The sequence below is a fragment of the Tiliqua scincoides genome, chromosome 7 (assembly GCF_035046505.1).
Source record: "Tiliqua scincoides isolate rTilSci1 chromosome 7, rTilSci1.hap2, whole genome shotgun sequence".
Lineage (NCBI taxonomy): Eukaryota > Metazoa > Chordata > Lepidosauria > Squamata > Scincidae > Tiliqua > Tiliqua scincoides.
Genome location: NC_089827.1, coordinates 71,541,068 through 71,568,024, shown reverse-complemented (window position 1 = coordinate 71,568,024; position 26,957 = coordinate 71,541,068). Strand labels below are relative to the sequence as shown.

General features: G+C 45.0%; 1 protein-coding gene and 1 pseudogene across 2 annotated transcripts in view; one reads left to right on the top strand and one right to left on the bottom strand.

Annotated features, from left to right (window-relative positions):
* The window catches only part of NAV3 (neuron navigator 3), a 305,431-nt gene that overhangs the window by 163,388 nt on the left and 115,086 nt on the right, over positions 1 to 26,957 (top strand). For both annotated transcript variants that reach the window (XM_066634436.1, XM_066634435.1), the window contains exons 10-12: positions 15,346 to 15,454; positions 18,457 to 18,840; positions 23,727 to 23,846. In XM_066634436.1, coding sequence (XP_066490533.1) covers positions 15,346 to 15,454; positions 18,457 to 18,840; positions 23,727 to 23,846 — 613 coding nt within the window. The remainder of the gene's footprint in view (positions 1 to 15,345; positions 15,455 to 18,456; positions 18,841 to 23,726; positions 23,847 to 26,957) is intronic.
* LOC136658051 (5S ribosomal RNA) lies at positions 13,168 to 13,284 on the bottom strand (annotated as a pseudogene).

The window sequence follows — 26,957 nt, the reverse complement described above, 5'->3', positions numbered from 1 at the left end:
ATACGTAGTGGTCTCTATTTTATGTGCCTTTCTGAGTTAGTGTAGGACAGTGGTTCCCAAACTGAAGCGTCACGTTGCTCTAGTCAGGGAAGTTCTGTAGCTGTCCCCTTAAGGTGTGGGGTCATAGGGATGGCAGTAACACGACCAGGACGATTGCACTGCCACTGGGGAGGGAATGGTTCTTTATCACATATCTGGGTGTAACTATGGCTCTCATAGGTCTTGGGAGCCTGTGACCCCCTATGTAGCCCTCTTGTCAGCTTCAAAGGCCTATTAAAAGGAAAATAAAAACCCACTTCCTGTTTTCTTTGTGAAACTGGAAGTGTTTTTTCCTCCTTTTAACAGGAGTTTGAAGCTGCCAGGAGGGTCGCAGAGGGGGCTGCAGGCTCCTCATACCTTCCAGAGAGCCATAGCAACCCCCAGGTAAGTGATACAAGACCTTTCCCTTCCCAACAGTAGCATGGTCTTCCCGGTTGCATTGCTGTCCCCTGCCCCCAATGCAAAACTTATGGGCTCCCAAAGTCTCCCTGAGTGTTTGGGAACTTCTGGTGTAGGGTAACACCATTGGTGAACTCTTTATTGAATTCCTTAAAGAATTGGTCACGTGAATGGTTTGATTTACATCCAGGCAATTTACATTATTATAAAATCACCAAAAAAAAAAAAAATCTTTATAAATGTTAATAATGGATGTAAGTCAAGTCTGCTGTTTTGCCATTTTTATGTTTCTGAACAAAAGTGCATGCTAATTGATTGCTGAAACAGTTAAAACAAACTGGTTGGCAACTAAATGGAGTCTTCATGCTACTTAAGAGTGTAATCCAAAGCCTCTGGTTATTCCTTTACATGCCTATAAATTTATATATCCATTTAGAGACAAGGCAGATAATTGTAAGGTGCTGTTGCTTTAGGGCCCAATCCTATCCAAATTTCCAGCATTGGTGCAACCGCAATGCAGCCCCATGGTAAGGGAACAAATGTTCCCATACCTTGAGGAGGCCTCCAAGACTGTTCCCCCAACATAGGATGCAGTGCATGCCCCATTGGCACAGCTGCACTGGCAATGGAAAATTGGATAGGATTGGGCCCTTGGTGCTTTTCTTTAAAAAACAACAACAACACACACACACATGGGAGAACACCAAGCAAGAATTCTTATGTGGAAAGTAGGGCTCTGTCTTCAGATAGTCTGTATTGGATTGTGGCTATGTGCCCAGGGCTGCTAATTACTGAACAAAACCATGTTTCTTCAGGATATGGGAAGAAAATTCCCATGATGTTCAGTGGATAGGGTCATAAATATGATAATTTCCCACAATAATGAAAGTAATGTATGGTACCAATACCCTTCCCCTACATTCACAGTGGATATGTTCCTACTAGCATGTATTAGCATGTTCCCTAGCATGTTCCCTAGCATGTTCCCTAGCATGTATGCACTGCTGAAACAGAGACGCCTGCGTTGGCTCGGTCATGTTGTGAGAATGGATGATGGCCGGATCCCAAAGGATCTCCTCTATGGAGAACTCGTGCAAGGAAAGCGCCCTACAGGTAGACCACAGCTGCGATACAAGGACATCTGCAAGAGGGATCTGAAGGCCTTAGGAGTGGACCTCAACAGGTGGGAAACCCTGGCCTCTGAGCGGCCCACTTGGAGGCAGGCTGTGCAGCATGGCCTTTCCCAGTTTGAAGAGACACTTGGCCAACAGTCTGAGTCAAAGAGGCAAAGAAGGAAGGCCCATAGCCAGGGAGACAGACCAGGGACAGACTGCACTTGCTCCCGGTGTGGAAGGGATTGTCAAATCGGCCTTTTCAGCCACACTAGACGCTGTTCCAGAACCACCATTCAGAGCGCGATACCATAGTCTTTTGAGACTGAAGGTTGCCAACAATGAATGTTCCTACTGCTACCGTGGATACCCGAAACCACGGATAGTAGTAATATCTATGACAGCACAAGGCATTCTGGGGCACTACTTGGTGGAGACAGACATTGAGCAAAGGCAGACATTGATAACACCATCAGGAAGTGGGCCAGAGGACAAAGCACTTTTGTTTCTCTGGCATTCTCACTATCTGCTTCCTCTCACTGTCCAGTTCCTGTGACCGTATTCCTAACAGGATGGAGATAGCAAGAACGCTAGAGGAGGCGGATAGCAAGAACACTAACAAGAAGTGGTCCTATTGGGCCACAGAGACAAAGAGGACAGTGTCATGCATGCGAAGGGCAGGAATGTGAGAACCACAGATAACTGAGGGCCAATCCTATCTAGCTTACCAGCACCCGTGCAGCCACAATGCAGCCCTGAGGTAAGGGAGCAAATGTTCCCAACCTTGAGGAGGCCTCTGTGACTGCCTCCCCACCACAGGATGTGGTACACATTGACAAAGCTGCACTGGCACTGCAAAATTGGATAGGATTTGTCCCTGAGACTGTGGAAATACTGGGGGAGACTGAATATGTATAATGCTTCACATGTAAGGTCATATATTTCTCTGTTGTTTTAAATTTTAACAGTATATGTATGTTTAAAGAAATGTGTGGAAGGATGCAGAAGAGAGTAACTAGAACCTTATACCTGAGGAAGGTTATTCAGCTATATATATATATATATAGCTGACTGAGCAGGGACAAAATAGGTGGCACAGATTTAACTCTTTCACAGAGCATTCCTAGAGCTGAGCTGATTGTCTTGCTTACCACATCATCTTTGTTTTTTCTGTAGGAACAGGAGCTTTACTAAGTAGGTTTTCCAAGTGATTATTATTGGCAGCGTCATGTTGACAGTGTCATGTTGAAGTCTCAGAATCGAACTTGAGCGAAACCTAATTCAGTATGCCTGAGACATCAGCATCGGGGACATTAATGTTAGCATCTCAAATTTATCCAAGCTGCAGCATCTTTGCCCTGGTGAATTAGTCTACATTCATTCAACAAATATCAAATACATTAGCTTTATAAACTGTAGCACATCATGGCTTGCGTCTCTAGCTACACTTCCTCAAGGCGCATTATGTGTAGATGTGAGCCCATTCTTTAAGTTGATTCACACAGCCCCTCCTTTCTTCAGGGACATTTTTGCTTTGGTCCCTTTTCCCTTTGTGTTAACCCATTTCTGCCCAATCCACAGGTGTACACATTTGATCCCCATTGCATATATGCAACGTTGAGCAGAAATGGCTTAGAGCCCAATCCTATCCAACTTTCCAGCACCAGTACAGCAGCAGTGCAACCCTGAGGTAAGGGAACAAATGTTCCCATACCTTGAGGAGGCCTCTGTGACTACCTCCACACTACAGGATTTAGTACACACCCCATTGGCATGGCTGCACCAGCACTGGAAAATTGGATAGGATTGGGCCCTTAGTTGGGTACTTGCTGGGTAGTGAGCACATTCTGTTGAATTTACCTGTAAGACTGTTTCCCATTTGTGGTAATAGCAAAAATGATCAAGCCAATAAAGCCTGATCTGTATATACTCAGTAAAGACAAGGGTCTAATTTATTTAAGGGAACTGTATACTATATGCTGATATGGACCCTAGATAAGCCCAGTATAGGGGTCTGGGATCAGTGGTGTAGCTAATGAAAGTGTAACCTGGTGTCATGAGCAAAATGATGCTCCGGAAGTAACATCAGTTCCGGAAGTGATGTCACACCCAGATTTTATTTTAATTTTTTTTTCTCAAAAGTGGAAAGAGGGCAGTGGCATAGCAAAGGCATATGCTACCCAAACATGATTTGGTAGCCTGTCCTCCATGACAAAATCAAATGTAGTTTATTAAGTAAATAAAAAAATAAAATGTTTCTGGTTCATTGGCCATAATTTTTGACAGTTATTCCAGCACAGTTTGCTTCATTGCATTCAGCATTAAATTACCTTTCCAGTGATATACAACTTGATGGTATTATTCATACATATCAAGGTTTTCACAATTTTAACCACTTAGCTCAGCTTGTTGTCCCCCTAAAACTTGTTGCCCTGTGCAGTTGCCACCCCCTGCGCTTCCTTAGCTATGCCACTGTCTGTTATATCTAGTACTTGGCAAGGAATTATTTTCCCCCTGAAAATGTAAAGCAAACTCTCAGCTTCTTTTCACCATTACTTCCATAGCCTAAAGGTGATCTTAGTGTGTGGTTACTACACTGTAGACAAAGCAGTATTTGGTAGGTCTGTCTACCTGTGAGTTTCTGCTGTAAGAAAGTGATGCTCAGGACTTCGATAATCAGAAACTCGTCATTAAGCTGGATTATTCTGAAACTACATGATGCAAACGTTTTAAAAAAATAACAAGCAAGTGTTTTATTTCTGCTCGCAGGTTAATTTCCTGTGTGAGCACCATCAAATGTTGCCATGTCTATTTATCTGTGATGGCATTAAAATAGAGTGGTGAGCTTCTGGGAGGTCTGTTGCTTTGGCCATGGGGGAAGGGAGAGTATGACCTGAATGATTCTCATTGTATCTCCATGCTACGTTAGGCCATTTTAAATTTGAAGCCAATAGTTGTCCTTTTCATCCCAATCCATGACCATCTGAGAAGTGTAAGCTGGCGCTGTAGATACTCAGAATGTCCAGGTGCAATAAAAGCAGCTTTGGAGGAGAGCTGCAGATGGTCCATGCTCACGTTGGAGCCAGCTTAAATGACTGGGCAGATGGACAGAGAGATAGGTTAGCAAGTAGCCAGTCTTTTTTTTTTTGCTGCAATGGGTCTTGCATTTCTGCGCCATTTGTGTCCGTACTGACACAAATGACTTTAACGGGGACAGGACTGAAATCAAGCAAGTAAGTTTTCATTTTTTTCACACTGTCATTGATATGAGGTTCAGGAACTTGCAAACACAGCTAGTGACAGCTCATGGTAATGAAGAAAGCAGATGTGTGTCCTTTATAATGGCCTTTTCACAATGTGAGTGAAGACTGGGACATTCCATACCTTTAGTGAACATGGTGATTATTGACTAAAACAGAAAACTAAACAACATTCTGAAAATGTTCACAAGTTGGATCTGTTGTGCCTGGTTCATCATGAGAATATTGCATTGTTTTACAAATACTATCCTTCAAGTGATACAGATTGGCATTAAAACATATCAAAGGACCAGTAACTGGTGTGTTATTATTATTTTTTGTCTTGCCATTATCTCTTCCTGCATGTCAGCTGTTTTTCTCGCTGTGACATCTGCAATTACTTTGTTCCTTCAGTGATTTGATGTGTGAAGACGGCAACAAACCAAATTGTTAGCCATTTGGCATCTTACTGTGGATGATACTGAAAGTGTCTCTGGAGATGTAATCGCTCCTTAAGGTCACTTGTAGAGGATTTAAACACGACATCTCGGCCATCCATGGCTTCCAGAAAGCCATGTGTCAGCTATTCATGTGGCGGGTGTATTGTTTGAAGGGCTCTCACCCTCTATGCACAGGCTGTACTCCAGAAGTCTCTGGCAGTGACTGCGCTGGCATGAGGATGTTGCACATTTGTGTAGATCAGCATTTGGGGCAAGAGCCTTTCAAGCATTGCTCCTGCCATGTGGACTGCTGGTATTGTAGGTGCTAGTCATTATCAGTCATGTGGGGCTGTGACATCTGCATTGCTCCTCACTGGTTTTTTAGACATGAATATCACTCTTCTCACGTCTGCTTTATGTGTCCTTTTTGTTGTTGTTTTTTTAATTATTGCAGGTCCATTGCAAAACATGCATTAGCCCCCTCCCCATACAAATAAAAAGAAAACGATCCATTCTTTTATGACTGCTATAATCATAACACATGCTTTTCTGTAGCCCAGTATTCCTTATTTATGCAGCTCCTTACCGCCGCCATCAATGTAGTTAATACGAATCTGATTACGCCATCCCATTTAAATTAGGGCACGTAAGGGAACCGTTTATGCCCGCAACTCGAACAGAGGGGGGTAGATAGACAAAGGACAAAAGCCGACACATTAAAAAGGCCACAACCTTATTAACTCCAGGTTCCAGGAAAATTTGGCATGGCAGGGATCCTTATATCTTTAACAGCTGATCTGCTGAGAGATGTGTTTGGGGTGTAAGATTAACGTAGGATGGCTGACCTAGGATAACTGATGGTATGCATCATTACTTCTTCTTCCCGCCACCAGGGGGTTGTGTGCCTAGCCCACCAGCCCAGCCGTTGAACTGGCTCATACTGCCAAACTATATAGCCCAGCTATAACTTTCCATGCTGTGAAGCAGTGGTGCCAGAACGGTCTCCGCTGTATCCAGTGCAGAAAGAGAGGCTGTTAGAGGTCTCTACTAACCCCTGCTAACTGGGTAAGAGGCATTTTTTCAAGTGGGTGCTCCTCTTTTTAGCAGGGGGAGAGTAACTGGCCCACCTCACCCCAGCACTGTCTGTTCTAGTGGCTGTCTGCTGGTATTCATTTGCATCTTTTTAGATTGTGAGCCCTTTTGGGACAGGGACCCATTAGATATTTGATTTTCTCTGTAAACCGCTTTGTGAACTTTTTGTTGAAAAGCGGTATATAAATACTGTTGTTGTTGTTGTTGTTGTGGTCTCCCTGAGGTAAGGGAGCATTCCCCTGGAGTAAGCCCGAGCAACCAGTATGGGGAGACTCGGGCTTGGTTCAGCAAAATTGTTGGTGCAAGTCTGAACAGCCCCATGTCAGGAAATCAGACCTGCAAAGGGGGATAGGCTATTGCAGTAACCCTGCCACCATTCCTGTCCCCTCCCCTGCCCCGTTACATCTCTCCTTGCCTCCGTTCTGCCCAGCCCCTTTTGCCTGGCAGGCGCTTACCTGCTCTTTCGGGCACGCCATGAATTCCACGGTTAATTAGGTGCTGTGTGTAGACGTACCTCCTTCGTCTGTCCTAAATCTCCCACCAGTCGGTTTCACTGAATCACCCCTTCCCCATTTTTCGTATTGAAAGAGGGGGGAAAACACTTTTTTCTATCCACCGTAAGAACATAAGAACAGCCCCACTGGATCAGGCCATAGGCCTATCTAGTCCAGCTTCCTATATTTCACAGCGGCTCACCAAGTGCCCCAGGGAGCACACCAGATAACAAGAGACCTCATCCTGGTTCCCTCCCTTGCACTGGCATTCTGACATAGCCCATTTCTAAAATCAGGAGGTTGCGCATACACATTATGGCTTGTAACCCGTAATGGATTTTTCCTCCAGAAATTTGTCCAATCCCCTTTTAAAGGCGTCCAGGCTAGTCGCCATCACCACATCCTGTGGCAAAGAGTTCCACAGACCAACCACACGCTGAGTAAAGAAATATTTTCTTTTGTCTGTTCTAACTCTCCCAACACGCAATTTTAGTGGATGTCCCCTGGTTCTGGTGTTATGTGAGAGTGTAAAGAGCATCTCCCTATTCACTCTGTCCATCCCCTGCATAATTTTGTATGTCTCAATCATGTCCCCCCTCAGGTGTCTCTTTTCTAGGCTGAAGAGGCCCAAACGCCGTAGCCTTTCCTCGTAAGGAAGGTGCCCCAGCCCCATAATCATCTTAGTCGCTCTCTTTTGCACCTTTTCCATTTCCACTATGACCGTCCCCATGATTCAGCTGGGTTCATGTAACTATACAATATAAGTAATATAGGCAGACTTAAACCTATTGAATTATTGCCACAGATTAATAATTGAGTTTCTTTGGTTATTTATTTTTCAATCCAGGTATTCAGTCAGGACAATAAAAAAAATACCATTTTGTCTCATAAGGCTGTTCCTGAAAAACAAAACTGATTTGGGATAAGTCCATGTTTTTGTCCTTTTTTGCCGATAGTGCAGATGGGTCAAGGATATTCATGAGCATGTGTGAAACTAACTATTTAAAAGAGGCTGTAATGATTGTGAACCCTTTGTGTCGTACACTGAGGCCTAAACAATGTTCACATGGTTACATAAGGTAATGCTTGCAATTTATGTAGCTAATGCCACAAAGGTTGCCTCTAGAATAGCATGTGATAACTGAACATTCTGTCAGAAGACGTGCAAACAGCTTGCATAGACCACCTACATGACAACCTTAACAAACTTCTCTTATTATAACATAAGTGCAAGAGTAGACGTATGTAAGTGCATACACCTTCTGTTGCAGTACATTGTGCCAACATTATGCTCCAGAAAACGTCTTTGGTTGTCGTTTTCCAGTAACTCTCCATATTGCATAAACCATGAAGTGACACTAGGGTTTTTGCGAGCGTTTATTTATTTATTACATTTTTATGCTGCCCTTGCTCAGGATGGTGTACATAGTTCCTTCCCTCCTTTCTCCCTCATAGCAGTCCTGTGAGGAATGTGAGACAGGCCCAAGATCACCCAGGTAACCTCATGGCTGAGCGAGAATTTGAACCTGGATCTTCCAGGTCTAAGTCCAAGTCCCTCACCAGTGTTTTTCAAACTGGTGGGTCGTGATCCACCAGAAGAGGCCTATTCCCCCTTAAGGGGAATGGCTTCAGCGATGGTGCTGCAGCTATTGCAGTGCGGCCATGATCAAGGATCTCAAAACATACTTGGGGATAGGATTGGCCTCTTTGGGGGTGCAATGGGTCTCGATCGCCGAAGGAGGCAGTTTGGAGCAGTGGAGAGGCCCACACCTCAGGAGGCCAGCGCTACCACTAGGTACGTTTTGAGACCCTTGATTGCAGTGGTGCTGTGATCACTGCAGCGGCGCCCCCACCTAGCCCAACCCAGTCCCCACAAATACTTACCATGGTCTCAAAGTTAAGTAGGACTTAACTACATGCATACTCTGTACACAGTGTATACTGATGCACTCAGTGCATCAGTGCACTCAGTGCACTGATTTCCCTAGAAAATAATATAGAAATTGCTGGCAGCAAACTGACTTGTTAATTATCTCGGCACTGGATTTAATGTTAGGGTAAGCAGAAACCAACATGGTGAGCAAGGCTTGTATGTGTTATGGCTGATCCTGAACGTTGGCACACGAGTGCTTGACTCGAGAAATGTAGAAAACCACAGCATATTGTGCATGCATGTGCACCTGCTTTGATGCGTGAAATGTATGTACAATTTTCCTGCGAGATGAATTTATTAAGTTGCTGATTGGGGAAAAATGAACAATGAAACAAAACATTTTGAGGCAAAGTTAAGGAGCATCCTTGACCTTTAATTATGCTGGGCTTTTCCACTCTCTCAGGTATGGAACAGCTATTCAGAAATGTCCATTTCATTACTTTACTGTTTGTTCATGATATATACTTTCACTCTGCTAGCATAGGAAGTTCTGTTGTAAAAGCCACACCAAAGGATGGCAGATTGGGCCCCCTCATGGTTTCACTTGATATTTTCCCACCCTGTCTACTCTCATGTAACCTGTTAAATTTCAACTCTGAAGAATATGTTGCAGAGGCTGTTGTTTCTTCTTTTTGTTTTGCCTCAGCAGAACTCAGCATTTGCTGCTACAGAATATGTGCTGGCATGAGTGTATAATTAGAATAATTTACATATGTAGCAGATGTATAGGTAATCTGAAGGAAGAAGAGGTTGGGCATGCGTGAAACAGAATCCTAGACTAGATGGACCTTTGTTCTGATCCAGTATGGTCCTGCTTCTGTTCTTATGTTCCTGTCTGACCTGAAAGTCTCCCATATCTATAGGTGTGGCTGGAAGCTGGCAAACTCAGTCATATTCTTTACACTGCATTTTGACATGTGTGTTTGAATTATTTTAGGTGGTACATCAAGGCTATGCTTAGAGCTTGTGAATTGCATTTTGTACTTGGACTGAGATGCCTTTTTTGGGGGGGGAGGGGGGGAGGGAGGGACTGATCCCATTGAATAGTTCTTTCCCCCCCCACCCCAAAGATTGTAAAACCTTTCCTTCAATGTTTTTAGTCCTTCCTTAATGATTTATTGAATTCAAAGCATTTGCTTTATTTTGGAGGTGAAAATAAAATGCTTCATTTTATGAATCTCTTCACTACAAAACACACACACAAAAGGATAATGAGAGTTTCTCTTCCTTAAATTCTTTATTCTTTAAATTCTTAATTCTGTGGGAAGAGGCTTTTACTCAGCATACACAGCAGGATTCAAGAGCCTGCTAAGAGGTAGCAGGGATTGGAAAGAAAGAACATCTCTAAATCTTACCTTGAAAAGGAAGATAACATTCCATAATGTCAGGGCATCCCGTTAAGCATAAGCCACCCTTCCTGCCACCCTTGGCATTACAGAACTAGTCAGAGGCTTGGGTCTTTCTGGTTTAATTCGGCAAGCTGTTTGCTGCCATGGCAGCCAGAGGCATCCACTGCAGTGGCAGAGAGCAGTCATAGATCTGGGAATGCAGGTTGAATACTAAAATGCAAGGAAGCTTTTTCAGAGCTCTGCTTCACTGGTTAATTTGGGCTCTTATTGAGCTCTGACGCGCTGCTTGCACTTGCATCTCTATCAGCCTGTCTAAAGTGAAGCGCTGTGCGCAGGAATCAGCCCTGATCTCATGAGGGAACGTAGGAGAAACCCTGAAGTCGGCACTTGCACGGTGCAGTACTTAGGATTGTAGGATACAGCAGCTGTAGAAAGGAATGCAGGCCCATCGCTCTGATGAGACTGATGATTGGATGAAGAGAAGGAAACATCGTTGGCTTTTAGGATTACTTCTGTGCTGGAGCAGAGTGTTTGATCAACTCTTTTCTGCTTGAAGGACATTCACCTAAAATGACTGTAAGTACTGCAGATTAACGAGACTGGAAAGGGCCGGTTTAGCTTCAAAAAGCAACATCAATTCCTACGAAATGACTGTGCATTTCTAGTCATTTACGGTGGGCTCACTGGATACTTAAGCTATGATTTTCGATTTCGGAGGAGAGCAGCTCTGCCTGGTATGCTGCTGGAAGGTTTAGCTTTGGATACCAGCTTAAAGGTCTGATCCTTCTGTACATTTGAGAAATGTGAAACATAACTGGAGGCAAACCCTTGACAAAAATTATGCAAAGACCTGCTGAACTCTCAGTGTTCAGGGGCAAGGGCACAAAAAGTGGGGGTGCTCGTCTTCAGAAGCAGAAGTCTTTGACCAATCTTACTCTTCTAAGCGAAGGGGAGAAAAAGCGTTATTCATGCAGGGAAAACTGGTTTGGCAGTGCCTCCAAGTCCAGCCAGGTCCATCTCGAGAGGGAGGCAGAACTTGGAAGCAGAGGCTCTCTTTCCAAAGCACTCTCCAAATCGGCACACTCCCTTTACCATCATGCCAGCAACAAGTCACCGTGGGAATTCGAAGAAGTGCCTGCTGTTGGAGGCATCAGAAGCTCAAGCACAAGGCTTAGAGGATACTCAACGGAGGAATCTGGTCAAAGAGAAAGGCGCAAGTTGGGGGTTGGAAATGTGCTCTTCAAGTCCAATTTCACCAGCCAGAACTGGGGGGAGGAGGAGGAAGGATGCTTACGGGAGGGAACCGCACAGCTGGATGAGGATGTGATCATAACCATGCTGGGTGATTTAGAACAAGCGCTTTACAGTGATCCGTTGGGTGAGTGAACTTCTGTTTGGCCGTAGACAAAGAGTTTCCGAAGCACAAGCACATCTGCATGGTATGCAGTTGGTTGGCAGTGATGTCAGGAGACACAATCGGGTTTGTGTTCACTGTAGCAAGGTGGGGTCTTTGCAGAGCCCTGCCTTTCTTTTCTGATACGAAGATTTTGTTAAATGTAGGGCACTTTGGTAAGGTGATTTGAAGCCTTTGCAAGTGTTAACCCCTAATTTCCTAAAAGATCTTATTTGTACTAGATCAGATCTGGAAACAATGAAGTGTGGGAGGGTGGGGAAAGACCTGTTTGATTCATGCTTGCTTTTTATACATGAACATACCATGCCGGAACACAAGACTTTTTTCAGCTTGGGGAAAGGGTGAGATGGAGTGAGTGCCATTCTTAGGCACCCCCTTCCCCCTGTGCTAAAGATGAATGCTATAAAAATCAGTGGGAATATATGGCCAGGTATCTCTTTGCAAATATTCCATTTCAGCGTGGATAACTTTCTACTTTGTTTCTCTAACATTCAGCCAGCCAGTGCCTTAACCAGGTTTGATTTATTTAGGCAATAATGTGGCCTACTTTCTGCTCTAGCCTCAGAATTCTCCCTGCAGAAATCTCATCCGTAAATACCAGGCTTTGAGCGGGGTTGCGAGTGCCAAGGCTTCACACACGGAGCTACATCAGCACTGGCAAGTAGGCACCAGTAATCCTTAGCCACTCATGCTTCAAAGGTTTCCTCTGCAGCTGCCTGTACTTTTCATCTCCCTGCGCTCAGAAGTGTGGCTCCCTCAAAGTGATGAATTCAGAGGTTTTCTGTAATCACATTTTTGGAAGCCTGCGCCTCCCTCGCCAAGACTCCCCTTCCCTCTCTTTTGCAGATTTCCCAGTGGTATAAACTTTCCCTCTCATTGGAGCTTAAGCTATCTGTAGGACATAATTTAGGGAGAATTTGAATGCACGTACAGGCAAGAGATGACGGGCTTGGCAGATTGGGCAGTTGTGTGTCTTTCTGCCAGTGATTTGTTGGATGACTTAGAAGAAGCCCTACTCCTGTCTGTAGCTTATGCAAGATAGGTGAATGTGCTGTGTCACATCTTGGGATGGGCGGTGGCTATTGTCACATGAAGGCATTTTATGCTGTGGTGCAAATTCATGTCTATGTAAATGGAACTGGTGGCTTCTGTGGACAGGAAGGAAATAATTTATTTCACACTGATATTATGGTTAATTGGCAGAGAAACAGAAGTTATAGTGTGTGACTGTTACCTTCTCTCCAAGAGCATGTTGCAACTGCACGAGGTCAACGTGATATTCACATATCCCTCAGTTTTCCTCCTTGCAAATAAGACAGGATTTTTTAAAACTATGCATAGATTGTATTAAAAAAATACCCCATATAATATACTTTTCCCAAAGCTCACATACTTACATTATGCTATGCATTTCATTTGCAATCTCAAAAAAATATACACATGTATTACAAAACTCTTTATATTGTTTAAGGCTGTGGCAAAATTGCGAAAGCACATTCATGTTCAGATATTCATGCATGTCTGAGATCATGACACATCAATATAATATGAGAATGAAGGACTCCTGCCTGCCCACTGCCAGGTTCCCAGTTAGCTTTAGCAAGTGGGCACCATAATAATGGTTGGCAACCTTGAGTCTCGAAAGACTATGGTATAAGCCTACAGCACCTGGTATTCCCAAGCGGTCTCCCAACCAAGTACTAACCAGGCCTGACCCTGCTTAGCTTCCGAGATCAGACAAGATCAGGCATGTGCAGGGTAACAGCTGCTGCACCATAATAATAATAATAATAATAATAATAATAATAATAATAATAATAATAATAATAATAATAATAATACAGGTATTTATATACCGCCTTCCTTGGTCTTTTTTCAAGACTTTATTCAAGGCAGTTTACATAGGCAGGCTATTCAAATCCCCGTAGGTCCTGAACCTACAATTGAAAGAAGGTTCTATCTTTCAAGAACCACAACATTCAGGTGTTTCTTTCTGATCTGGTTTCACATTCTGGGCTCCATCCTCCCACACTCAGAGCAGGTGGAATAACTCAGCTCAGCTTGTCAGCTTCTTCAGGGTCGCACGGTGCCGGTGGCCTCGAACTGGCGACCTTCGGATGTTATCTTCAGGCAAATGGAGGCTCTACCCTCTAGACCAGACCTCCTGCCCATCAGTGGTACCCATCCAGGAAAGTAAACTGGGCAGTGGATGATGAACTGTTTTTCTTCCCTGCAACTGCTCTAATAAATGTCCTCTGCTGCTGTTGGGCTAATGCAGCGATATCTGGGTGCCTTGCTTCATGTGGGGCACCGTTGGCCCCATACTGTGTTTGTCCCAGTGAGTGGGGGGCCTGGGGGAGGTGGGGGACCCTGAAAAATGTTTAGCATTGGCCCTACAGCTCCCAAGACCGACCCTGCTTTCTAACAGGTAAGCTTTAAACATCAGAGTGTAATTTTAATTTGGAGGGTGTTGGCAAAATATGCATCCACTTCACAGAGTACAGGACTTACGGCAAAATTCTATCCTTTGTTTACACCAGCTCAGTAACTGCTTTGCCAGCCTAGGGTGTTGCAAATGTGCCATAAAGCATGTGACGACACTTGATGAGTAAGCAGCACTGGCAGGAAGGCCTGCGCTATCCTACTGGCACTGAATCCAAACTGCACACCTGTCGGATTCAGGAAGGGGGCTAGGGACACACGGATCAGGCCCAGGAGAAGGTGGGATTGGCGGCGCAGACACATCCTGAATCCTGTTCCCCCTCCTGGGCGTGAAAGCCCAACACACGGCTTCTCAAACTTCCACTAGCCATTTGGCAGCCACAGATCCAAGCAGCAGGTTTGAACAAATGTCCCCTTGCCCTGAGGGTACCTCCAGCCTGTAGTCCTGTACCTGTAGTCTCCTGTATCTACAGGAGACTACTCCTTTCCAGTGCTGGGCTGCCTTTGTGGTAAAAGGTAACGACTTCATCATGGAAACACATGCAAGTGTGGTGTCTTGTAGAATGTGAATAATGCTAAAGCTATATTATTTATGTTGATGAAATGCAGTGAAGTTGATAGCCCTGTTTTTGCACATGTCATCAAAGAAAAGGAATGGTGTTCAGAAGGCATCAGAAACACTCAGCATGCATCCCATTCACAGCTGGGAGAGTCATGTTGGATTCCCTTGCAACTGGAATGCTGTGACCTATCTAAGAAGATAAAAAGTTGCACTAGAACCTCTAATTCCTCTGGCAGTACATAATTGGTGTAAATCATTTTTTAAAATTTTATTTCCTTAGACTATTTATTCAACCCAGTGACCACTTATTGTCTTGCATCTAGATTGCAAGAGATGGTGGTCTGGTTCTGGTTCCTCCTAATGTGTATGCTTGAATCTCCCCCCACCCCACCCCCCGCCATGTACCAAACAGCCCAATCTAGTACAAACTTCCCCAAGCTGATACAGTAGCCCAAGAACAGATGGTACTCCATCTCATGGGGGAATTTAGCAGGTGTCCACGAGGTAATAGACATTTGTCCCCTTGCCTAGCCTGGGCAAAGGGTCAACTCAGATCTGTGCCAGTTCAATCACTGGTGCAGATCTGCATTGTCCACGTTGGTGGATTTGGTCCAGGAAGGGGGAAAGGATAAGGTGTGCACTGGGGCCATTAATGCCAATCTCACCCCCCCCCTTTTGAATGCCAAGTGCACAGACACAAAAGCAGGACATTAATTACAAACTCTGTTAAAAACAGGAACTAGAATTAAGGTGGAGATGTATGTGCTGTTCAGATTTATAGTGCACATGCAATGTGCTGTTTCCTTTATACAGTCTTTTTTTTCTTTTAGGGGAGGATCCGGAAACAAGAAGAATGAGAACTGTAAAGAATATAGCAGATCTGAGGCAGAACTTGGAAGAAACTATGTCCAGCCTTAGAGGAACTCAGATAAGCCACAGGTATAATTTAAAGCAGAAATTGGTTATACCTGATGGTAGACTAGAACACACAAGGAGAAACCTTAAAAATGTGGGTCCTGCTTTGTTGGGCCACTACTCCTTTCACTAGGACTGGCCCTTTCAGCAGCAAACCATTAAATGACTTGGTTTCTTTCTTCCTTTCTTTCTGCTTCCTTCAAAAAAGTTGTGAAGGAAACATGGGATGGATATAAGGAAACCTTTGGTTGAACAGACCTGAAAAAAATCCTGTTTAAAGCATTGTTGACACTTTAAAGCTTAGAAAGAATTTGGCTATGTGGTGTCTTCACTAAATGCAAGCAAGCAATATTTTTTTTAACTGTTGATTGAAAATACGAATCTGCATTACCCAGGCAACTGGAAAATTATCCCCATTCTCTCCCACGCGGTTTCATCGCCTGCACTTGTAGCAGCGCCAGAAGCCAGAGAGTACAACATGGATGCTTTGACAAAGCAGGGCACAGCCCCAATCTTCTTTCATTAAATTACAAAATTGGGCAATGAAAGTGTACTAAGGCAGTTGCCCTGTTGCATCGGCAATGGAAGGCTGCGTTCCTGTCTTGTTGCACATGCCATGGTGATTTCGTTGCACACCTTCACAGAGCAGTAATAGCAGAGGACAGGGGAAATAGAGCATCCCTCAGTTGCCTAGGCCAGTGGGTTTTCAACCAGTGTGCTGCAGAAGGTCAGGTGTGCGGCAGGAGTTTGGAACTCTGCGGTTGAAAATTGCAGAAAGACTCTTCTGGGTTCTGAACTCTGCCTGCTGAGGAAGAGGGACAGAAAATGTGTTACTAAAGATGGTTACCCTAAAAACAGAGTTCAGAACCTGGAAGAGCCTCCAGGAAGCAGGACATCACAAGAGGCGAAGACCGTAGAGGTCTCTGCCATGAGAAGAAAAATGTTGAAAATTGCTGGCCTGGGCAATATGGGGATCATCTCTTTCCCCTCAGCTCTGAACCCTGGGCACTGTTCACAGGCCTCGCTGTGAACCCCCTTTTACAGCTTTTCAGTAGGACTGTGAATCCGGGAAGCTGTTTCAGCTTAGCCCTGCATATAATAGCATAGAACCAATATTTGTGCAGCAAGGAACCTACAATATAGGTAGGTGTGGTTCCTGGCAAATAACAGCCCAATCCTGAGCTGCCCGCAGTGCCCAGGCTCGGCGGCTCCATGGAGGGCTCCCGCTGAATCCTGCGCCTCCCGCACTACCGCAGGAGGCTCTGCAGGAGAAGGGGACATTTCTCCCCTTCCCCCGAGTAAGGGAAGCAGCCCCGCAATGGGGCTACTCTCTTTAGCACCGACCAGAAGGTCGGTGCTAAAGTAAAGGTACTCGTGTAGGGCGTGCAGCCCTTCACAAGCACCCTGGATCCTGTGGAGCTCAGCTCCGCAGATCCACCTTTCTCCCTCCCCCGACACACCTCCCGTCCACTCCCTGGCATGCCTCCCCCTCCCCGGAATGCCTCCCCCATGCCCCCGGCCATGCCCCTGCCTCCCGTTCCACAGCCCGGCGATCTGGGAGGCCGCCGAGTTGCGGAACCCAGGCGACCGCCGCGCACTAGCCCAGCTGCAGCCAGTGCTGGGCTAGTTCCGGCGGGAGCCCGGCGGTAAGCCCCACAAGCGTGCCTTACGGCATGTTTGCGACTGTGGTCCGCAGCACGGAGCCGTGCCGCGGACCACAGGATTGGGCGATTCGTCAACTATATTTAGGAACATGCATTTATGAAAAGGTGAAGTGTCGGTACCCAAAGCAATGTATGCTGATAATTGGACTTTACTGACCCATTGTCTGTTATTCATTGGCAAAATAAGTCTTTGGAAATTCACAGGAGGTTGAGGTTATAGGTCAGTTCTTATAGCCCATGCTACAGGTTATTGGAAAATGTTCAGAACATAGTGTGACTTAGTCTTAAGGCCTTCATTTGTTTTTCCTATTTCCAGCCTCTGGATTGTATGTTTTCCCCCTTTCTTGTGAGTTTGGTTCAGTTCTGGTAGCAGGCATCTCTCTGAAGCTTGAAACAGGCTTGCCTCATCTTATCTGCGCAAGAGATTTGACATCTCAGTTCCTACAAGGGTCTTCCTTTTTCATTTCGAAGACTGATTTTTTCCTAGATTATATTCCTATATTTCCTATATTTCCTATATTATATTCCTATATTCTATATATATTATATTCCTATATTCCCCCAGGGTTAAGTGAAACTGCAGATCTAGGCAAGCACCCACCCACTTCTGGACGATCTTCTGAGCAGCCTCTGCTGGGCTCAGACTTACTGATATAATTAAAAGAAAGTCACTTGCAGTTGTTGTTGTTTTCATATCACAACCCCAATCAATCAATCATTCAATCATTCAATCAATCAAGTATGAGACTGGCGACCCCGCTATCAGTCCTGCACACCTCCCAGGACCCTATTCACCCACCCCATCCCATCCCACCCCTCCCCCTCACTGCCCACTTCCCACCTCCCGTAATGTCCTTCCAGCACGGTTCACTGTAACCAAATATTCTTACTAGAAAGAACAGAAAAAGTTACCATGAAGCACTAGTGAAAGCTATTTTAGCACAATTGCTAAGAACCTGAGCAGGATTGGGACAAAATTTCCTGGTGCCTGAAGGGATACACCAGATGCCTCCCCCTTTCCTGGAGGTGCTCTAGTCCAGTGGACTTCAACCTTTTTCATTCCCATAAGTTGCTATGGCCCCACAAGTGTGAGGCTTCGCGATCCCATTGGGGTCCTGACCCCAAGGCTGAAGAACACTGGAAAAGTTAATCAATTCTCCTGTGTGACAGCATTACGAAGCCTATTGACCAGAAAAGGGCTTGCCATAGGAAAAACATGTGTGCCATTCAGAATGAGGCCTCTAACTACAGACCCCCATTTTTCATGAACCTTTTTTGTTTCTGTGTGTGACTTTGCACTCTCTTTTTCTCTACTCAGAAGCATGGAAAGTGCAGTTCATCAATTTTTCTTTTGCTTGACAGCACACTGGAGACAACGTTTGACAGCACTGTGACAACTGAAGTAAATGGGCGCAGCATTCCAGGCTTGACAAGCCGCTCCTCTCCAATGACCTGGAGACTTGGACAAACTAGCCCTCGTCTCCAGGCAGGCGATGCTCCTTCTCTAGGTGCAGGATACCCTCGCAGTGGTGCTAGTCGCTTCATCCATACCGACCCTTCTCGATTCATGTACACCACACCCCTTCGCCGTGCAGCGGTCTCTCGCCTTGGGAACATACCCCAGATGGACATGAGCGAAAAAGGAAACAGTGATCTGGACATTTCCTCTGATGTTGATGTTGGAGGATACATGAGCGACGGAGACATTCTTGGGAAGAGTCTCCGAGCTGATGACATCAACAGTGGGTAAGTTAAATTTCATCATGATCTCTACCATCATTTGGAAATTTTCTCTTGACTGTGCCATTTTTGTTGGCCAAACACCAAGAGTGCTTACAGAGGTGATGTTGGTAACTGTCCCACTGTAGTAGCAGTAGTAGTAATTTAAAATATTTCTATACAACTTTTCAACAAAAAAAGTTCTCAAAGCAGTTTATGTTGCAAAATAAATGAAAAAAAAATGTCCTTGTCCAAAAGGGGTTCACAGTCTTAAAAAAAAAAAAAAAAAGATACACCATCAGTCAGTTGCGAAAAAAAATGGAATGATGAAATTCACAGGGGAGAATTTCTGGGGGAAATGTCCTAGATAAACCTCATTGTTGCCCACCCCGCAGTACCCTCAGCCCTTGATGGTGTGTTGGGCCCTGCTACTATGACCTCAGGTTGTCTTGGCCAGGTGGTCCCTTTGATTAACCTGGGCACATGGCCATTGCCTTAGCAGGTCGACCACTGATACCACCCTCCTGGCATGAATAGAGTAAATTACTTTGCCCCTGCTAAGTATAAGACAACCAACTCTTATATATTTCCTCAGTGAGCAGGCAGCCCAATCCAGCACAAATTCCGCCATGGGGGAATTTAGCAGGCAGAAGGCCTCCTTGAGGTCAGGTAGCATTTGTCCCCTTGCCCAGGGAAAGCCCCAGCCTAGAGAAGAGGTCTAACTGGACCTTCACATGCCCCATAGGCATGGCTACATCAGCACTGGAAAGCCAGATAAGATTGAACTCTCAGTTGTATAAGGTGGCCTCCAACTGCTTGGCAGATGACTCAGGACCCAGTCCTTTCCAACTTTCCAGCACTGGTGCAGCTGCAATGCAGTCCCAAGGTAAGGGAACAGACGTTCCCGTACCTTGAGAATGCCTCTGTGACTGCCTCCCCACCTCAAAATGCAGTGCATGCCCCATTGACACAGCTGCGCTGGCACTGGAAAATTGGATAGGATTGGACCCTAACTCTCTTTTGCAGTCTCAGGAAAGCAGCAAAAATGGGAGGCTGGGTTATCAAGCACATGGGGGTCCACCACGCTTTTCAAGTGTGCTTTGCTTGTCTTTGTGCATCAGATATCTGAATTAAACTCTTTCCTTTTTGAAATGAATGGTGGATTTGCTGCTGTTTTTCATAGAATCCAAACTAGCTTTAAAACACATGGGGATGGAGATTGTTCTGGTTTAAGTGTCTTATTATATTAAAGCAAAGGTTCTCTTTTGCTGTCTTGGCATTTCTTCTTTTTTTTCTTTTCAATGCACAGATATCAGACATGTTTCATGCAGGCAAAACCTCTTTTTCCAACAGGCATAAATTTTCTATACCTGTCTGTCAGATACAATCTGCTGTAGATATGAGAAACAAGCGTTTCTGCAGTTTCTCCCCTGAATGTTCATATTACAGCTGATCGCAAGAATACTGTCGGAGATGGGAGGGCATCATTTATTAACTTTATCTAGCAGCAGCTTTTTTTGTTGTTTAGCTTTGTTTTGCTCTTCTGTTTTCCAGGAACTGTTTGCAGTTTGACAGTGAAAGAAAATGGTTACATCGAAACCACAAAGGATTTTTTTTTTTGGCTGGCTCAATAGCCACATAGACATTTTAAAGATTTTTAGCATCAAAGAGTTTTTCATAACTTTGTTGGCTTTACTCTAACAGGGATTCATTTTTAGAGATATCAGGCACCAATCTTAAACTGCTTTCTGTTACTTGGAAATGTGTATACTGACTTTCTTATCCCTAGAATTATGTGCATGTCTTAGAATAGCCTAAAGAGAGATACCCCCCCCCCCAATATTATTCCTGTTGGCAAAATCATGCTTCTGCCTAATGCATTATTATTTGCCCATCTCTTAGTGCAGAACAGTGCAATCCTTTGCATGTCTGCTCAGAAGTAATTCCCATTGTAGTCAAGGAACTTACTCCCAGGAAATTGTGTGCACGTGGTGCCTCGTTATCCATGAGGGTTTCATTCCTTGAACCCCCACAGATACCAAAAACCCAGGTAATGAAACCCACAGTTTAAGGCTTCTTTAATCCTCTGGAGGTGAGGGGAGTCTGTTTTCCTCACCTCTGAAGGGTTCAGCTTGAGCCATTGTCTGGCTCAACTCAGGTCCAGGATACCCACATTGAGCCAGATCCATGGATGAAAAATTTGCAGATAAACAGATGGGCAACCCAATCCTGAGCTGCCTGGAGCGCAGGGCTGCCACAGTGCCAAAAATGGCTGCTATGGCATCCAAAGCGCAACCGGGCAGTCCCTGGTAACTCCTTGGGAGAAGGAGATGTTCGACCCCTTCCTCCAGGTAAGGAAAGTAGTTCCACAATGGGGTTATTTAATGGGGCTACTCGATTATGTGCCAGCCTTGGGCTGGCGCAGAATCAAAGTGCTCCGTGTCGGGCTGTGTGGCCCAACATGGAGGTCAGGATCCAGTGGAGCTCAGCTCCACTGGTCCCGCCCTCCGCCGGCCCCACTCCCTCTTCCCACCACACCTCTTCCCCACCCTCCATCCACCCTTTGCCCACCTCCCCCTGCCCTGGAACGCCTCCTGCCCACTTTCCCTATGCCCCACCTACCTCTCCGCTGTCCAGCAATTTGGGCAACCACCAAGTGGTGGAGCAAGCTGGTGCTGGGCTTGCTGTGGTGCTCAGCCAGCGCTAAGCCCGGCAAATGCACCTTATGGCACATTTGCAACAGTGCGCATTGACGGTTAGCCAACGTGCACCGCATAGGATTGAGCCCTCAACCTGTATAGGATTGCAACTTTCTTGTTATTAGAGACACAGCATTACTGCTGCTCTCCTCCTGTACATAACTCTTCGAAGTGTTCTGTGAATGTGTGGAGGTAAAGCAGGATTGCACCCTGACATCTACATGCGTTGGGGTGAAGATCTGAGAGGGAACCTACCATATACAGCTATACATACATAGGCTTCTTTCAGACCTTTTCCCCAATGCGTGGCTGTAAATACCTGAAGGTGCATCTGCTGTGATATCGCTTCCCCCGCATGTGGTCAGTGAGCTCATTCCAGATCTGGTTTTACTTCTGCACATGAATCCTTAGGTGTAGGTTGTAAAAGTGTGTGCACATCTCTTATTTCAAGTCTATTCAGTCAGAGATCCAGAGATTTGTTCTTGTATAGGCAGAGCACCACGGAGTTTATGGGCTCCAACAGGTAATTTTTGGTTTGCCCCACTTCTGAGTTGCCATGTTGTGACTGGCCCTCACCCATAACTACCATTTTGTTGGCTGACCTAGACCGGTAATAAAACAAACCCAGGTTGTGCTAGCCTGAAGTCTGTCACCCCACTAAGAAAATGCGTGCAGCCGCACAACCCAATTGCTGCTGTGATATTTTTAGACTCTCTCCTGATTTTTCCCTTGAATATTATGCTTGTGACATATACTGATTAGCAGAATTTTTTTTATTGCTTCATAAAATGTATTAATTAGTTTATCACCTTAGAGAATAAATGAAGCTGTCTGTAATCGGAAAGTCTTCGTAAACAGCAGGACACTGAAGAGCTCTCCTCCAGCATAGCTTTAGGTACATTTTCTGGAGAATTTTTTTTTTTTTAATAAGAACAAATGAATAATAAGTTCTGAAAATTCAACCTTCATCCAAGCTTGCCAAGTCTTATCTCCCTTTCCTCTTCCATTCTCACTTTAATTACTTTAAGCACTTGAGGATGGGAAACCCAGCAGTAATTAGGAATTAATATAAGAAAGGCATGTTTCATGTGTTCAGCCTCTCCACTAAGGTTTTCACCTTATTCAAATTCAAAAGGCCTTGAAGTCTGGAGCATGCTTTAATTCTTCTAATTTCTATAGTTTGTGTTTCTCTAAGTACAGAGGCTGCAACCAGCTTCCCCCCCCCATTGACGAACGCATCACACAGCTTAGATTTATGAGGATCTGGTGACTTTTTGAAAAAAATCCCAGTGAGGGCAACTTCAGGTTAGTGTGGCCAAATGCTGGATCACGTCAACCAGCTGCATTGCAGAACACGTGGCATAGAAAACTGGCCCACCAATCAGTGAGCTGAATTAGTTGCTTTGAGCAGCCCCATGGTGTCCCTATTTGCCCCCCCCCCCCGTGTACCACTTCCTTTTGGCTCTGCTGCTCTGTGCTTCAAAATAGAACAGCAGGGCAAGGTGAGGGGAAGGAAGCCAGGAGAAGGACCACCATACTTCCAAAAAATAAGATTGGGGGGGCGGGGGGGGGCTGGCCACTGTACTGCACCTTCAGTTCCCCAAAATGAAAGACCTTCTGTATTTGGAAAGATGGTGACTTTCTTATTTTGGACCCACTCTGCTGCTCTGTTTCAAAACACAGTGACAGATCAGGGAGGACAAAAAAGGAAGGTAGGTACAGTGGGTGGGTAAGTGGGGGGAGGGGCGGCAGCCTCCAGTGCCTCTGCCAAAGATTGTGGCAGAAGAGCAAGAGGAGGAGGATGTTGCCACGGAGACCTCGCTCCCCCATCAGGGACTGTTACCTCTTTTCCTCTGCCACCTCTTCTCAGCTAGTGGGGTGGGGAGAACCCTAGTAGTAGAATCCCCTCTGCCTGACTAGTTTAGAGGAAGTGGTGGTGGAGGTGATGGTGATGGAGGGGCAGGGCATGTGTGCTAGTGTCCACACCCGATCTCCAAAAGGGGCAGCAGAATTCAGGTGCTATTTCACATCCCAAGTTTGCTTGGGCCAGGCCTGCCAGTTCCTTCTGAGATCTTCGTTTCAGGACAAGCTCTGCAGGACAAAATCTTCATCTCTCTCTTTAATCCTGTAAGAGTGCGACATTGACAGCACTATATAAATAAGCACCAGATGGTAGTTCCCCCCCCTTATTATTCAATGTACTTTTATTTTCAGTTACATGACAGATGGAGGGCTCAACCTATATACGAGAAGCTTGAACAGAATACCAGACATAGCTGCCTCCCGAGACGTCATTCAAAGAGGGGTCCATGATGTGACTGTGGATGCTGACAGGTAATACTACTGGGACGGGATGATTCTGTCTAGGGCAGTGATGGCGAACCTTTTGGGCTTGGTGTGGCAAAAATTCAGAAAATGCTTAACTTGGCTCTGCTGGCGTGTCACGCCCCCCCCATCACGAACAAAAGAGAAACAATTCTCTACATATTCAATGACAAACAAGTTAGTACAGGGGTGTGAAACATAAGGCCCACAGCAGTTCCACAGAAGCCATTTATCCACACACCCCCCCATTATAATTGGGCTCTCCCAGTGTGATTATTGGTCACTTTCACGTCTTGAAATTATGAAAAAGATTTGCACATTTCCTCTTCTGTCATTTGCAGCTAATGAATTTCTGTGCGAGAACAAAATGTTTATTTCTGGCCATCATCTGCTTAATGACGTCACTTCCAACCCTTAGCAGGTGCTCTGAACAATATTCGGTCCATTATATGAAAATGAATTTGACATGCCTGAGTTAGAAAATATTCTATTTTCAGATTAAACGAGCTAGTAGGTGGGGGGGGGGCGGACGACAATGAATGCCCATGCCTTGGAAGGGAAAAGGGAGACATCTCCAATCCCATTTTCCCTTTGCTTGCCCAAGTTCCGTACACAGTCTCTCTTTCTCCATTGTACTGCTTCTCTCTGAAATGAACAGGAGCAGCAGTCACTGAGAAGCACATGCTGCTCCTGTTTGCTTCAAACAGAAGCCCTGGGGAAGAAAAGCTGTGCACAGAGCCCCCACAAGTAGTTAGATGGGAGGGCACCCTTCCCCTTGATTAATAAGAGGAAACAGAGGCATCCCCACCTCCATTTCACTTTAATTACCAGAGCATCATGTACAGCTTGTCTCCCTCCTCCGTGCTGCTTTTGTGGTTTGAAATGAGTGGGAGCAGCACATGCCTGTACTTAGTTAAGTAGATAGGAGAGTGGGCACCCTGGTGGCATCCCACCCCCTTTACTTACTGGAGCTTTGTACATAGTGTATCTCCCTCCTCCATGCACCTTCTTTTTCCTCGGTGGGACTGAGCAGGTGGGGAGAAGGAGAAGAGATGGGAAGCCTCTGGCAAGTTTGCTTGGCAACTCTTGAGGCATGTGGTTGGAGGAAGGGCAGTGCATTTGCAGGAGTGCCCAGGAAGCCTTTGGCAGGTTGACAGCAGTGGCATTTGCTGGTCAAGTCTCCCAAAGCAGGATCTGAAGTTTTCACGTGAATGGGATATCAGTGGACCATTAGAGAGCATTTTAGGCATGAAGATGAAGAGGGTGGTGGAGGAAAGAGAATCCAAGGCAGCCAATAGATGAGAATAATTATGTTATGGATAATTATACCTGTATAACCATGCTAATTAATTACAGCATCAGTCTGGATTTCACTGATACGTTATCTAGTTCAGAAGCTAGTTAAGCTAGACCCATGCTGATACTATATCTAACAGATGAATTCGAGGAGAAATACCTTTTTTCTGCAAAAGAGATTTTAAGAGAGAGGACTGCCAACTCCACATTATGACATTCAACTCTAGTAGGAGCAAAAATCTAAGCGAATATGTGAACTGTGACATCGAATTCTTAGGAACCACACTTTTTCCTTCTTGTCAAAATCATCTCTCTTGACGCTGAAAGCATTTTGACTTTGTGGACTTCAAGTTCTTAGGCTGTCTCTCTGCACTTGGTAAATGTTATCTCCCTCCCCAGACTTCATTGCTGGCCATCTGTGTCTCATCGCTTTGGCAGCTCCTTCTCTCTTCTTGTGAGTTCTTGATAGTTTGTGAGAGAGTGATTGCTGTACTGTTGTCCACTTGTATAAATACTGGCTGCTTGCTTTAACCTCTTCATTCTATTCTGTATGGGTGAGACAAGTATTCTACCTGTACAACATCTGTACATTGGTGAAAATGTTAAATACTTTGGGACAGCGTTTCTCAAACTGTGGGTTGGGACCCACTAGGTTGGCCATGAGCCAATTTAAGGTGGGTCGCATAGTACTTAGCTCCGTGCCACTGAAAATAAAGAGATGAAAACACAGGGTAAGAGTTGCTGTGCAGGGCAAGCTCCCAGTGAGAGAAAGTCCTGGTGCTTTGCCCTGAATAGGGGGGAAGATGGGATGCTGGAAAGGGATGAGGGCTGTATGGTTGGAGATGGATCCAAGTCTGTGTCCTGCTTTGACTTCTGAGGTGGATTGTTTGAATTTCAAGCTATGAAAAACAATAGCACAAGCGTGCTGTATAATGGGACCTTTGGCTGATCACAGCTTAGGTCTGAAGCCTAAATTGTTGATGTCACATCTAGCCATGACACCACTTCCAGGTTAATGGCACCACTTCCAGTGGATCCCAACAGGTTGTCATTCTAAAACGTGGGCCCCAGTGCTAAGAAGTTTGAGAACCACTGCATTAGGAAATTCCTAAACTTAATGCATCAATGTGTATTTTCCAATGGGTAGGTGGTTTTGTAGTTAACTGACGTGCAGCCTTTATCACAAACAGCATATCTTACCGATTTTCTATGCTATGAAAAGGAGGAAAGAAACCTGTGTCCTGAACCCATGAAGTAGAGAACAGCCAGGATGATACATGGTTTTTGAAAGCTAAAATTCTACCTATGGAGCCGTTGGTCAAGAAGGAAAGGATGAGTGGAAGAGACTTCATCTGGGCCTCTGTTACCCTTCCTGAATAGCCGATAGCTAGGATTTTAGATTTTTGAAAAGGGTTCCATGCATGAAATACTCTTTATTCTGTCTGATAAATAATGTCTTAAACCGAAATTATTTAGCTGACCTTCATACCTGTTTAACCCTGCTAGGGCTCTTACTCTTGCACTCCACACACTCTTTGGACAGTGAACAGTTAAATAGCAATGTAGGTTTAGCACCCATACCACTACAACACAAATATCTCCAGAAAAACACCATTAAAGTCGCCAGTGCTTTAAAGCAATCTAGCAATACAATTCTGTTTTTATTGTTATGACTTTCTTTAGCATTTTTAGGCAGTTATAATTTTTGTAGCATCTGTTAGTTTTAACATCTCTCAGCAATTCCTTGCACTGTTTTCAAATCATCTTGCGCTTTCATGGTCCTGTAATAAATCTCAACTCCATTTTGCATCTGCTTCAGTAATG